We start from the raw sequence: 13,450 nt of genomic DNA, 5'->3' as shown, positions 1-13,450 counted from the left end.
ATTTTCTCAGCACAGAGCTAGAAAAAACCAAACGTGTCCTTATAAGCTGGAAAGGTCAGGGGTGAGGGTAAGTGTATGTTTGTTTTTCTTTGCAGTCCAAGAGAAAAATCTTCAAAGATCTTTTTATATGTTCCTTCTTCTAGGTTGCCAACTTGGCCTGCTCTATTTCAAACAATGAAGAAGGTGTAAAGCTTGTTCGAATGTCTGCAAGCCAGCTAGAAGCCCTCTGTCCTCAGGTAAAGTATGACCAGCAATGTGTAAGGCACAACAAATTGGTTTTGGTTAGAATGGAGATGAGGTTTATTTTGTTGGTTTTGTTTTTAGGAGTTTAGATAGAAGTCTTAGAGACAAAAACACTGATTCAGAGTCTGCAAATCTTGGAGAAATTTGTATAACTTCAATTGACATTTCCTCAGGGCATCACATGTTCTATCCTCTTGCCCTTCATTAAAAATGCATAGTACCCTGGCCTGTGTGACTTGGTTGGGCATGGTCCTGTGCACTGAGAGGTCTCAGGCTCAATTCCTGTCAGGGCACATGCCTGGGCTGCAGGTTAGATCCCCTTAGGAGGTGTGTAGGAGGCAGCCAATCGATGTTCTGCTCTCACATCGATGTTTCTCCCTTTTCTTCTCCCCTCCCCTCTCTCTCTAAAAAAAAAAAAAAGCAATTAAAACATCTGAGAAATAAATAAAAATGAATCCTCCACTGCTTGCAAATAGGGGTTTGCAGTGACCACACTATTCAGTCTATACACGTTTCTTGAACGAAGGGCTACCTGCAACATCTGGCAGTCCTGTAATCATGATGGTCACCCCACAGGCCTAAAAGTACAATATAAGAGCTACCCACCTGCCCTCCATCCTAATGCCCAGTATTGGTGTGTATCTGTGTTGGGGAAAGATGGGAAAAGATTAAAGAGCTGGAACCCTAACTCTGTAGTTTCCTAAAGTAGCCTTATGATACAGATATTAATGATGTAATTAAGCCAGCTACCAAAGTGAAAGCTTGAGAACTTTTCTCCATTTATAATGGCATATTGAAAGACTGATGATGGGATTAGGTTAAGCCAGAAAAACTCTGAAAAGCACATAGAAGAATGGTGTATCCCATGAGGGGAACAGATCCTATTTGTGTGGCATGGTACTTGTTGGCTTTCCCAGGCAAAGTAAGCAGTGTAAATGCTGTTTCAGTGGAAGAGAATGCCTCTCCAGTTTTCCAGGTAGAGGATGCTCATTGGCATACTTAGGATTTACATTTACCTCTCTCTAAATGGCCTTCCAGAGGGCAATGGTCATGAATAAATAAAATAAGCAAGGGAACTGGAATAATGGAATAGAAGTCACAGGAGGAAGGAAGTTTCTGTGTTATGTCTGCAACCAACTTTAAAATATACTGTGTCCAATACTTGTTCATATACATAATTTCTGATACTTCAAGGTAGGTGATCAAAATAAGTAAACCTGGTTACTAATTTGAGATCCTAACTGGTATGCAGGTGAGTAGGGCATTTGCTCTCATTCTCAACCATGTGGCTAGTTTCCCAATGATGGGCTTAGTTTGTGAATCCACATTATGTGATGGGCAATTCCTTAGCTTTAATCCAGTGATGAAATCTAGTGATTGCTAGCTGTACAGATAATCATAAGCATAATGGATAAGTTAATGTGTGACCAAGTTTTATGAAATAAATTTAGAGCATGTTAAGTTTGCCATTTTGCCCTATCAGTATTTGTTTTTAATGTCTTTAGTTCTCCATTTGGTTTTTAAATGTTTTAAAAAGTGATAATGCTTTCACACATTGGCTGAAACAGACGGTAACATACGCTGATCACACCTACCAAGAATATTTATATAAATGATCTTAAAGCCCAGGGGAAAATATCACATTAGGATTCTAGTAGACAGAGCCTAATGAAAATGGCGATGTGCATAAATTGTGTGTTGCTAGGTCCTTTTGTTTTTATTTATTTATTTATTTATTTATTTATTTATTTAAATATATCTTCATTGATTTCAGAGAGGAAGGGAGAGGGAGAGAGAGTTAGAAACATCGATGAGAGAGAAACATCAATCAGCTGCCTCCTACACACCCCCAATGGGGATGTGCCCGAAACCAAGGTACATGCCCTTGACCAGAATCGAACTTGGGACCCTTCAGTCTGCAGGCTGACGCTCTATTCGCTGAGCCAAACTAGCCAGGGCTTTCATTATTTTTAAAGAGAAGTCAGCAGTTCAGATGTTTCTGTCAAGTTTCAATTTTAAATGACTGGTAACAAATTTTTAAATTTTTAAATTCTTTGAGGAGGATAAGTAAACCAAACACTTTTGGGAGATGCATGTGGCCTGCCTTGTCCATGTGTTTCATGCTCAAAAGACCCTCCCCTTCAAGGTAGCTGTTACTGTGAGGAAGAGGGATTTGAGTGGAGCCTGCTCCTTTCTCTCCATCCTGATGCAGACTCAGCTCGGGCTCATGGGAGTGGGTAGGTGAGGGGTTTCTAGCCCTATTGCATTCTCTTCTGCAGTCAGTGGCTTGTTTGATAAGCAGATCCAGGCAAAGCCAATGATCTAAGCTAGATTAGTTAATTCGCTAGGAGTTTAAGGTGGTATTTAATATGCTATAGCATATAGATAGCTGTTAAAGTGTATGTTTCCTTATTGTGACACTACTGTCAACATGTGTCCAAAGATGGAATGCCTGTTGGGATTTTCCAAGCTGTTTTTTGTGCTTAATGCCCAGAGTCCTGCCTTCAGGCAGCCCAGGCCCCTCTGCTGGGTGCAGCTTCCCAGGGGCTGCTCTTTAGTGGCCCCAGCTACAGTTCTCATTGTTCCTTTCTGGAGGGGAGAGAAGAGTTTTTGTCCCCGTTTTCCAGGTCCCCGTGTACCAAAATTAACTTTGGAAATGGGAAATTCTGTTCTAAAATAATTACTTTTTAGTAATCAAGTGACTTTCACTTCAAATATTGGAGATTAAACTTTAGTTGAGGAGGAAGTAACCTGAAAATGGCTTTATTTTGTTGTTTGGGGGAGAAAGCACCCACCTTTTTGGTGATTTGTTGTTCTCATCAACAAGAAATGAAGTAGATCAGGTTGTGTCCCCCCCCTTTTCCATTGCCTTCTACTTTGTGGCTGCAACACGGAGGGTCCTGCCTCCATGTGAGCACAGAGCCCCCAGCTTCATACACTCTCACAAGGAAAAAACTGTTAGGAGAGACCCGACACCTATCCCATGTGTCCCTGACTGTCTGCTTATAGATGTGCCTACCTTTTAGTCCACCGTAGCTACTTCAAATACTTCAGTTTTTTAGTTCATTTGGTGCTGGTTAGGGAAGGGAAGGAAAAAAAACAAAACAAAACCTTGCCAACAATAGGTTTTTGACAATGGAGTCTTTAAAATTTGAGAAGGGCATTTTAGAGATGATCTCTCTTTTAGGGTGATGTTGGTTAATAAAACCATACAGGTTTCAAGTGTACAGTTCAGTAACACATTATCTACACACTGCACAATGTGCTCACCATCCAAAGTAAAGTCTCTTTCTACCCAATTCCTCCCCCGCCCCCTTTGCCCACCTGCACCTACTCCCACTGGCTTGTTTCACTTAGCATAATAATCTCCAGGTCCATGCATGCTGTTGTAAAGAGTAAGGTTTCCTTTTTTCATAGCCATGTAATATGCTGTTGTATAAAAGTACCACAGCTTTTTTATCCACTCATCTACTGATGGACACTTGGGCTGTTTCCAGATCTTGGATATTTATTGTAAATAACACTGCAATGAACATTAGGGGTGCATATATTCTTTTGAATTAGTATTTCGGGTTCCTTCACATAATTCCCAGAAGTGGGGTCGCTGAATCATAAGGCAGTTTATCAGGTATCCTTTGTGAAGATGAGAAAGTTTCATAGTCAAATGAGAAAGTTAACCTTAGGCGAGGTGCTGTTCCTCCCATATACTGTATGCAGTAAGATATATTACAGAACAAAAGAAAGCAATTTTCTCTTTGTAAGGGAAATTATCTTAGTATTTAAAACATATAATTAAGTCCCCGTCTATGTTTACTTGGCTCTCATTGGAAACATTTTCTTCAGACAGATGTTCTTACAAGGTCTAGTTTCACTCTGATTCATTAAAACATGAATGAATTAATGAGTTTATGAAGTGAGTAGTACACAGTGGTGAAGCACCTAGTGGAAATGAATGGCAAGAAGAAAAAGAGATAAAAAAAACAAGCCTTGAAATGATGTTAATATGGGAGATCACAGCATAACACAAGAAAGATAGGATCTCTTTCTTCCAAATAATCTATTATCCAAACCCATACACTAGAAAGTAGTGGGTTATTAATAATTACTAACTGGATGGCGTAGTAATCTTTGCCTGGGTATCTTTTACTGATTGTCTTGATAGTTTTCACTTCCTGTTGTTTAGTGGGAAAGAGGAACAGTTGCACCAGTCTAGCAGGTCTAATACTTCGGTTTGTTACAACTACGGTTTTTGGGGGCTAACTCTTTGGCATATCCCTCCAGTCATTTGGGAGTTATACACATGTCCTGTAGGTATATGGTTCCTATTTTACCTAGGAAAAAATCATCCCCCAACCCGTACCATCAAGTTTGTGTACTCAAATGCCTCTATGGTAACTATTTTTTGCTTCATCAAGATCTCCCCTCCATCACTATCAGTTTCCTCTTGATCTTTGCTTCCCTTCCAAGTTGCATTATTAGAAACACATTTATTTTTAATAACCCATGAGCACCTTGTATTCAGAAAACTTTTTAGTATTTTTTTTAATTTTGGTGGGTTTTTTTGGAGCACCATTTATCCCCTGTATAAACCTTCCATTCCCACCCATTCACCACACTGTCATCTGTGTCCATGAGTTCTTTCTCTCTTTTTTTCCTTTTTCCTCAATCTCTTCACCAACCCACAGATCCCCCTCCCACCAGAGCTTAGAAATCTTTATTATTCTCTCAGCTCATTTTCATACTACTTTCATTACTCATTCAGTGAATACCAAGGATCTGAGTAGCTATTTCTCTAAAGAATTTATACTAATGGTCAGTAAGTGCATAAAAAGAACTATAGCCATCTAGCCATCAGGGAAATGAGAATCAAAACATCAGTGAGATACCAGTTCATCCCCACTAGGATGACAATAATTTTTAGAAAAAAGGAAAATCAAGTGGGGAAAGTAGAACCATCATACGTGCTAGTAGAAATGTAAAATGCTCCAGCTGCTTTGGAAAACAGTAAGGCAGTTCCCAGAATGTTAAACATAAAGTTAACCATATAATCCAGCAATTCCACTCCTAGTTATATCCCAAGAAAAATGAAAACACAAAAACATGTATTTATAGCAACGTTATTCATAATGGCTAAAAAGTGGAAACAGTTCTAATGTTTGGTCTTCTGGTGAATGGATAAATGAAATACCATACAACCATATAATGGCATATTAGCGTATCTAATAAAGAGGAAATATGCTAATTGACCCTCAAACCATCACAAAGATGGTGGCGCCCACAGCCAATAAGGAGGGAATATGCTAATTGACCATCACACACTCGAATATGGCAGCACCCACAGCCAGTAAGGAGGGAATATGCTAATTTAATGCCACGCCCTGAAAGATGGCAGCACCCACAGGTACAAGGTGGTGGTGCCCAGTCCCCTTAGCACTGCTGGGGCGGCAGGTGGGTCTGACTGCTCCCACACATCTGCCTCCAGAGTCCTCCAGTCCCCTCAGCCCCCCAGGGCCAACCCAAGGTGCAGGCAAGTCTCAGATGGCAGCTCCCCAGCCGCCCAAGGCCGCCTGAGGCTCAGGTAACCAAGGCCAACTGAGGCTTGTGCTGCCGGCAGTAGCAGCAGCAGAGGTATGATGGGGCATCGCCATTCCCTGATTGCCAGATTGCCTCCCACCCCTGAGGGCTCCCAAACTGTGAAAGGGGGCAGGCCGGGCTGAGGGACACCCCCTCCAGTGCATGAATTTTCTTGCACCAGGCCTCTAGTTTATATATATAAAAGCCTAAGTGACTATCGATGGGTTGCTATGATGCGCACTGACCACCAGTGGGCAGATGCTCTATGCAGGTGTTGCCCCCTGATGGTCAGTGCGCTCCCACAACAAATCTCCTATGGCAGGCCAACTTCCAGTGGCCCCTCCCCGCACCCCGATGGGCCCCGATTGCTGGCCAGGTCAAGGGACCCCTCCTAAGCACGAATTCATGCACCGGGCTTCTAGTTGATTAATGAAAAAGAATGAAATACTGATAGATTTTATAGCATGTGGGTGGGCCTTAGAAACATTAAGTGAAAGAAGCTAGTTATAAAAATACATATATTAATATATGGTTTCATTTATATTAAATATTCAGAATTGACAAATCCACAGAGACGAAAAAGTTAATGGTTTCCAGAAGGTAGGATTAAGGAATGTTGGTAGAAAATGAATACTAATGGATATGGAGTTTCTTTTTGGAGTTATGAAAATTATGATTGTGAGGATAGTTGTATACTAAAAATCATTGAATTGTACAGTTTAAATGGGTGAATTGTTTGGTATGTGAATTTCATCTCAAAGCCATTTTTTAAAGAAATAACTATTTTTTAAAATAAATTTTATTGATTTTTTTTTTTTTACAGAGAGGAACGGAGAGGGATAGAGAGTTAGAAACATTGATCAGCTGCCTCTTCCACACCTCCTACTGGAGATGTGCCTGCAACCAACTACATGTTCTTGACCGGAATCGAACCTAGGACCCTTCAGTCTGCAGGCTGAAGCTCTATCCACTGAGCCAAACCGGTCAGGAAGAAATAACTTTTTAAACTTCACAAATTTTATACTTTATGTTCAGATATGTCAAATATGCCTGTTAGAAAAATGCTTGGAATTAGAATACAATTTATTATTCACAGTTGTGCTTTGATAATGTATCAAGCAAGAACCTGGCATGCCAAATGTGTATCATAAGATTATTAAGAATGGTGGGCAGTTGGAATAAACATAGATACCCTACAATAGGAAAATAGTGATGTGCATCCATAAGATGGAATGAACAGTTAAATTTTTAGACATATTTAGCGAGGAGCCTAGTGCGCGATTCGAAATTGCACGGTGCCGCCCACCCTCGAGTCACTGGTCCGGCCTTGCCTCGCTCCCTGGGCCCCCTGCAGCCGTGGCCACTGCTGGTCCAGCCCTGCCTCCCTCTCTGGCCCTTGAAGCACCTGTGGCCGCTGCTGATCAGGCCCTCCCCCAGCGCAGGGGCATGGAGGCCCCTGCCACCCCGCCCCCGATGCTGTGCACGCAACCTCCTCCTGTCCAGTCCACCCGCTACAGCGTCCTGGTTAATTAGCATATTTCTCTATTATACGTGAGTGAGTGAGTGTGTGTGTGTGTGTTTGTGTGTGTACAGATGATATGGAGAAGTATTTAAAAGAAATAATTATGTAGCACATAATTCTAATTGTGAATTTCTTTGACATGCATACATATGTATATGAGGAGAAAAAAGCCTGGGATATAATATAAAAAATTATAGAGTTGCTATCACGCAGTGGAAAGATTAGATATTTTTATTTGTTTGTAATTGTCCATATTTTCAGTGTATTACTATAGTTCCATATTGCAAATGTGTTGCTTCTACATTCAGATTTAAAAACCTGTTTAACACATTTCTCTATTCCAGCTTTGTGTTATAGTGAAATGTGTGGTATCATGTGTCCTGTAAAACGCATGTGAAACAAAGCCATCGCCACTCTACTGAGCATGTTATCCCACCTGTTTTATTTTCATGACCCTGAAAAGTAAATAGTGAACTTGACTATCTTTACAGGTTATTAATGCTGCATTGGCTTTAGCAGCGAAACCACAGAGTAAGCTGGCCCAAGAGAACATGGATCTTTTTAAAGAACAGTGGGAAAAGCAAGTCCGTGTTCTCACAGATGCCGTCGATGACATTACTTCCATTGATGACTTCCTGGCTGTCTCAGGTAATCAGCTGTTTCCCCAGAGAGGCTTGTGAGGATGTGCATAATTACTTTTGCCTAAGTTACAGTAATGGCAATCTTAACACCCCCAAGTCTGGGCAGATAAGTTATTCTAGCAATAATACTGAGCTGGTTTTCATTTTAATTTAAAAAAAAAGAGAAGCTATCACAGACGGCTGAGCCATAGGAGGTGGCATTGCAGTTGTTTCCCAGATGGTGGGCTGGTTTTCATCTTAGAAGCTTCAGTTAGAAAACTGGCTGGCAGAGGGTTTTCCCTGTTTAAGAGTAGGATTTTGCAACTGACCTGTACAGCACCATAACATTCACCACTCTTCCTGCTGTTGTGTTTAGAAAACATGTCCTGTATCCTAATAGAGGCTGTGGTTTTTTGTTATGAGGCGGTGAAACAAGAGAAGGGAATGCCAACACCATCACCTTTAGTTTCGTTTTGAAAATAATTTTTCCCCTTCTTGGAAATCTCTTTCTTTCTCACTCACAAATGATCATAGTTGGACTGACTACTTTTCAAAAGACTATGATACACAGACAGAAAACAGAGAGGAAATATTTAAATGCCATTTAATTATGAACTTGTAAAAAAATAAATCTGGGTAATTCATGTCACAAAAACAGTTGATTTCATTATATAAACATAAACTGGTAATGACATAGTAAATTGCATTCATATAGAAAATGTCTGTCAATTGCAATTCACTGTTTATCGCACAGAGATAAATTTCAATCCATCTCCTGAGAGTTAAGTATAAATGCACTCTCCATTTAACGGATCCTCTGCTGCCCTTGGCTGCACTGCTTGCTGCCGGAGGTGCCAGACATCGCGGCCAGTGGCTGGGCAGTCAGAGCTGGGCAGTAGTAGGGCTGAAACTACCTTTCGCCCGAGGAAACCACAGGCTGGAACATGGGAGTGCGGGTGGCAGTGGGGCTTGAAACAGAAGCGGGGCCTGAGTACATGCACAGCACAGCCCTCCAGCAGTGACCTACATAAGGTGACAGTGTGCTCCGCATACCAATGCCCCCGTCTCTGCCTGCTTTCCTTGGGATTGGTGGCTCTGCTTGATAGAGTAAGGAGCAGCAATCCATAAACTGCAAAAAAGAGTGTAAACTGTGCTGCTGCAGGATCACCAAATTACAGATGCTGGTACTTTAAAACAAAAACTCATTTGGAAGCACATCTTGGCAGGTGCCAAAAAATGCAGCAAATGGTTTGTTGTTGTTGTTGTTGTTGTTGTTTTAATCTTGGCCTTGCGTTGTTTTTCCCAATAAAGTACTGAATTAGTCTTTTTCATAGGTTTGGGAGGGGGGGGGACATTCTACCTTCAAAACACACCTTTAATTCAGGATTCTCAGTGCAAAGCACCCCTCTGGAGCTAGCTAAGCCATTCCTAAACTTCCCCTCTCCTGATTAGAGTGGGTGTATCAGGCTTGGTCTCAAAGGATTTTCGGTTCTTACAGCAAAATAAACTGAGAGAGAATCGAATATTTCTCATACATCTTCAAATCAGAGAACAAAGGGGATTCTGCAGTAGTGGTTAGTGAAATCCAGGCAGTATGATTAGGGTATGTGACATAAAGCAGAAGAATGGTAAAGAGAAATAAAATTCTCTAACAGATACAATTTTCTCTGATCAATTTTTATGCAACTGTGGAAAGTATAAGGGTTGACTTGATGGAAAGGAGTTTAGACAGTTTCTATTTAGCATATAAAAACACAGAACAATTCTTCTACTCAAAAAGTCGTGGTATTTTCAGAGCATCCGAATTTTATATGGTAAGTTTCTCTAATGTTTTGTCACAGACTTGCTTAGCAATGTCAAGTAATTAAATAATGAACAATTCCTGATTTTTAAATGTGCTTTTTAGGGGCATAGGATGAAGGGAACAGACAAGCTAATGCCTGTGCAGAGGTCTCCATTAACCAGTTAATTTTTAGCATTCAGAGTCCTTTATGCCTTTATGTATCCACCTCACCTATGGCAGCTTTAGCACTTTTTTTCTTTCAAATCATTTTAATGTGGCAGACTAAATATGAAAAGCAGACTTAAATTTGTTCCCTTTAAGGGGGGTGCTACCATGATTGCTTCACACAAGCAGGACCAAAGGTAATGATGGCACTGGATTCCAAAGACTAAGGATGGTAAGAAGGTTTCAAGGCTCACTACTGAAAAGCTTGGTTTCAGAAAGTCTCAAAGGGGTCATTGAGGGTGGCAGGAGAGGCATGAAATTTAAGGGACCCTCACAGTACAGGGCGCCGTTGCTGGGTCATCACACCTTGAAATATTCCTTGATGGTGATTCATTGTTGAGAATATTTGCCGTCGGGTGTACCGAGCAGGATGGCCTGAGTAGGTCTGTTGTCCTATAGAGTCAGACTTCTTCAGGGTATAGACCTGGTCCCCTTTTCATTGAGGTAATATTGGAGAAACATGATCTCGCTGAAGCAGGAGGTTCCAATTCATCTGCAGCTCAGTCTACTAAGGGCCTCCCCCAGCTTTTGCAGGTGTTTGATTTTTTGTTTGTTTTTTGGGGGGGTCTAGAGATTTCTCCCCATCTCATGACACATAGCCTCAGTAGGGTAGTCATGGCTGGCTCTCATTGAGAGGAACCTCACCGTTATTGGGCAAGCCCCCTCTGGTCCCAGTTCTTGGTCCTTGTGCAGCTAAGCATCTGTGGATATGCACCGTGGAATGGAGAGCAGATGTCATTCTGGGGCAGTCTTTAGATGAGAAGCCATGTCTTCTCATGCTGATTTTCCCCCTTGGCCAATTTCCTCCTGCCCTCTCACACACTGGTGCTTCAGGAGCCCCATCCGCTTCTGAACAGGGGAGTTACCAGTTAAGTCCCACCATGGTGATTGTCATCTGGAGAGATGGGCCTTAAGGTTGGTGGGCTTCATAAAATGTTGCCAAATGAAAAGTGATAATGCCACTTGACTCCTTAGAGTGGTTGTTCTCTACTGTATTTTGGTGCCTTGTAACCCGTTGGCAGTGGGAGGGTTTTTATAGGTTATTTTCACTAATGATTATCTGCCATCACATTCCCTCTTGGGATCCATAGGGCCAGGATGTTTGTTGTAGCCTATCCAAGGGGAAGTTATTTAGGGATTAGGACTGAGAGAACCCTATTAGGCTGCTTCAGTTCTGTTGTTCCTGGATATTCTGTTCCATTGATTCCTAACTTCCCTTATACTTATCATAAGGCATATCCTAAATTTGTGGCTCAAAAAGTAGTGGCCATTTTGCATGTCATCTGCAAGACCCTGATGCCAGTGTTTTCTGAATCTGCAGGGCAAGGAGAACTTGGGTTACTGCATATCAAATATGAGAGTGTGGCACTTGAAAATAGAGAGGTATATGCATGCCACTCTCAGGGAAGAGGAAATGGGGACTCCTTTCCCCCAAGCTGTTCTGTTCATAATGTTGCCTTGTGAATATTGTAGATGGTTTTGGATACTAGGGAGCATTCAGCAAATCAAGAATGTATTTGCATTGACTGATCCCATAAGAATGGTGGTTTGAAATTTAACAAAGTGATAAAGACTGTTTGAATTTCATTTGAATTGTATTTGATAAATGTTTTCCATGGAAATGCAATTTACTTTCTCATTCATTTACTCTGCTTACACATGGAAGTTTCGGTTGCTTTTTAAATTTTTTTACTTTTAAAGATGCAGGTGGTTCTAATTGGTTTACTACATTGCTTTACCATATGGTCTTAGAAGCAAATAACATATTGCATTAGATACTTTGGGGCAATCCACAAGAGTGGTAATTTGTACTTTTTTCTTCATTATGTATCAGTGTGCCCAAAGAATTTGGTCTGATTTGGAGGACATTAAATAAAAATCACCTTATTTTTGTTTTTGTGTTTTATAGCAAAAATGCAAAACTGAAGAGTTTCTCTTTTGAAGAAGTGGCATAGGTAGTGAAGTTAAATTTGGCTTCTGACTCCAGTGCCCACTAGCTGTGTTGCTTCAGGCAGGTCACTCAATACTTCTGTGCCTCAGTTTCCTCATTAATTAATGGTGATTTTAAAATATGTATTTATATTTATATTGATTTCATAGAGGAAGGGAAAAGGTGAGAGAGAGAAATATCAATGAGGAGAATCATTGATCAGCTGCCTCCTGCACCCTCCCTACTAGGGATTGAACCTGCAACCTGGGTATGTGCCCTTAATTGGAATCAAACCTGGAACCCTTCAGTCTGTAGGCTGACGGGGAAAAAGCTACCATTTAGTTAAACATCAAACAATCAGAATATTTCCTGTTATATATAATAGTAAGTCCTTTGTATAACAACATTACTTCTATGTGCATAAGATTGTACCAATAAAAATATCCAGAGCACAGGGTATACAGGACAGACCCTGCCGGGCACTGTGGACTGATGTATAAGTTTATGCATCCTTTTTTGGAGAGTGCCAACTGGCTTGGTTCCTAGATGGCAATTAGGTACCAAACATCTACTTTAAATGTGTATGCCTTTGATTTAGTAATCCTGTTGCTAGAGACTTTCCCCAGGGACTTGTACACAGATGTTTGCCAAAATATCTGTACCAGGCTGTTCGACCAAAAGGTGTAAGAGAAGGCTGATTTATGGTCCTTCCATCTATTTAATAGGGACTGCACAGCCATTAAAATAGATGGGTTAGATCTATAGAGATGGACCTAAAAAGGTTTCCAGATGAAAAACACGTAATAATAGTGTCCATAATAAATACTGTTATATGTATATGACTCTTTTCCTTGTTAGAAGCACCTACAAAAAAGACTGTAATGAACAATCAGAGCCTTTAATGTGGTACAGTTTGGTGTGTCTTCTCATAATGGACCCAGGCTAAGTTCCCTGGGAATTTCAATTAAAACTTAAGTAATTTGTGGTTAGTGTGGGTACCTCCAATCCTCCCATGTTTGTACTTGCCAATGGCACCCGTGTGGAGAGCAGGGTTGATGCTGTGTCCTGGGTGTGTGGTGGCCTCAGCTGGCTGGGGTTTTCCTAGACACAGCTGTTCAGTGAGGGTAGAGAATATTACTTTAGTCAACTTCCTGAAATAATAAGCTTCCTGTCGCTAAAGAATGACAAACCCTTTCCTGGTTTGCATTCATCTGGATGAAAGGCAGTATAAATTCAAGGTCTAAATTGATTTTTAAAAACATAGCTGTCTAGATGAAGGTTAGCAAATCCTTGGTGGAAGTTGGGCCCCTTTGTTTAGTGCACAAAAAAGAATCGGGCTTCGTTGATTCTAAGACGTGCTCCCCCCATCCCCACGTATTAACGATCCTGAAACAGGGATGAGTCTTTAAAATCAGTGATATGAGAAAACATTGGTTCAGATTTAGTTAGCACCATCTTTACTTTTTTTATTTTTCTTTTCTTAGTGATATAAAATGCAAGTGTAAAATGTGTTAGATTCAGTTGTGGTGGATAGGTACCATTCTGTTTAGTTA

General features: G+C 40.9%; 1 protein-coding gene and 1 pseudogene across 6 annotated transcripts in view; one reads left to right on the top strand and one right to left on the bottom strand.

Moving 5' to 3' along the window:
- The window catches only part of CTNNA1 (catenin alpha 1), a 172,602-nt gene that overhangs the window by 147,484 nt on the left and 11,668 nt on the right, over positions 1-13,450 (top strand). For all 6 annotated transcript variants that reach the window (XM_036424924.1, XM_036424923.2, XM_045576499.1 and 3 more), the window contains 2 exons: positions 144-236; positions 7,831-7,987. In XM_036424924.1, coding sequence (XP_036280817.1) covers positions 144-236; positions 7,831-7,987 — 250 coding nt within the window. The remainder of the gene's footprint in view (positions 1-143; positions 237-7,830; positions 7,988-13,450) is intronic.
- On the bottom strand, positions 10,239-11,438 carry LOC118711672 (annotated as a pseudogene).

Source organism: Pipistrellus kuhlii, unplaced genomic scaffold (genome assembly GCF_014108245.1).
Source record: "Pipistrellus kuhlii isolate mPipKuh1 unplaced genomic scaffold, mPipKuh1.p scaffold_m20_p_8, whole genome shotgun sequence".
NCBI classification, from domain to species: domain Eukaryota; kingdom Metazoa; phylum Chordata; class Mammalia; order Chiroptera; family Vespertilionidae; genus Pipistrellus; species Pipistrellus kuhlii.
The sequence above is the reverse complement of the archived record's forward strand: the minus strand, read 5'-3'. Positions and strand labels throughout refer to the sequence as shown.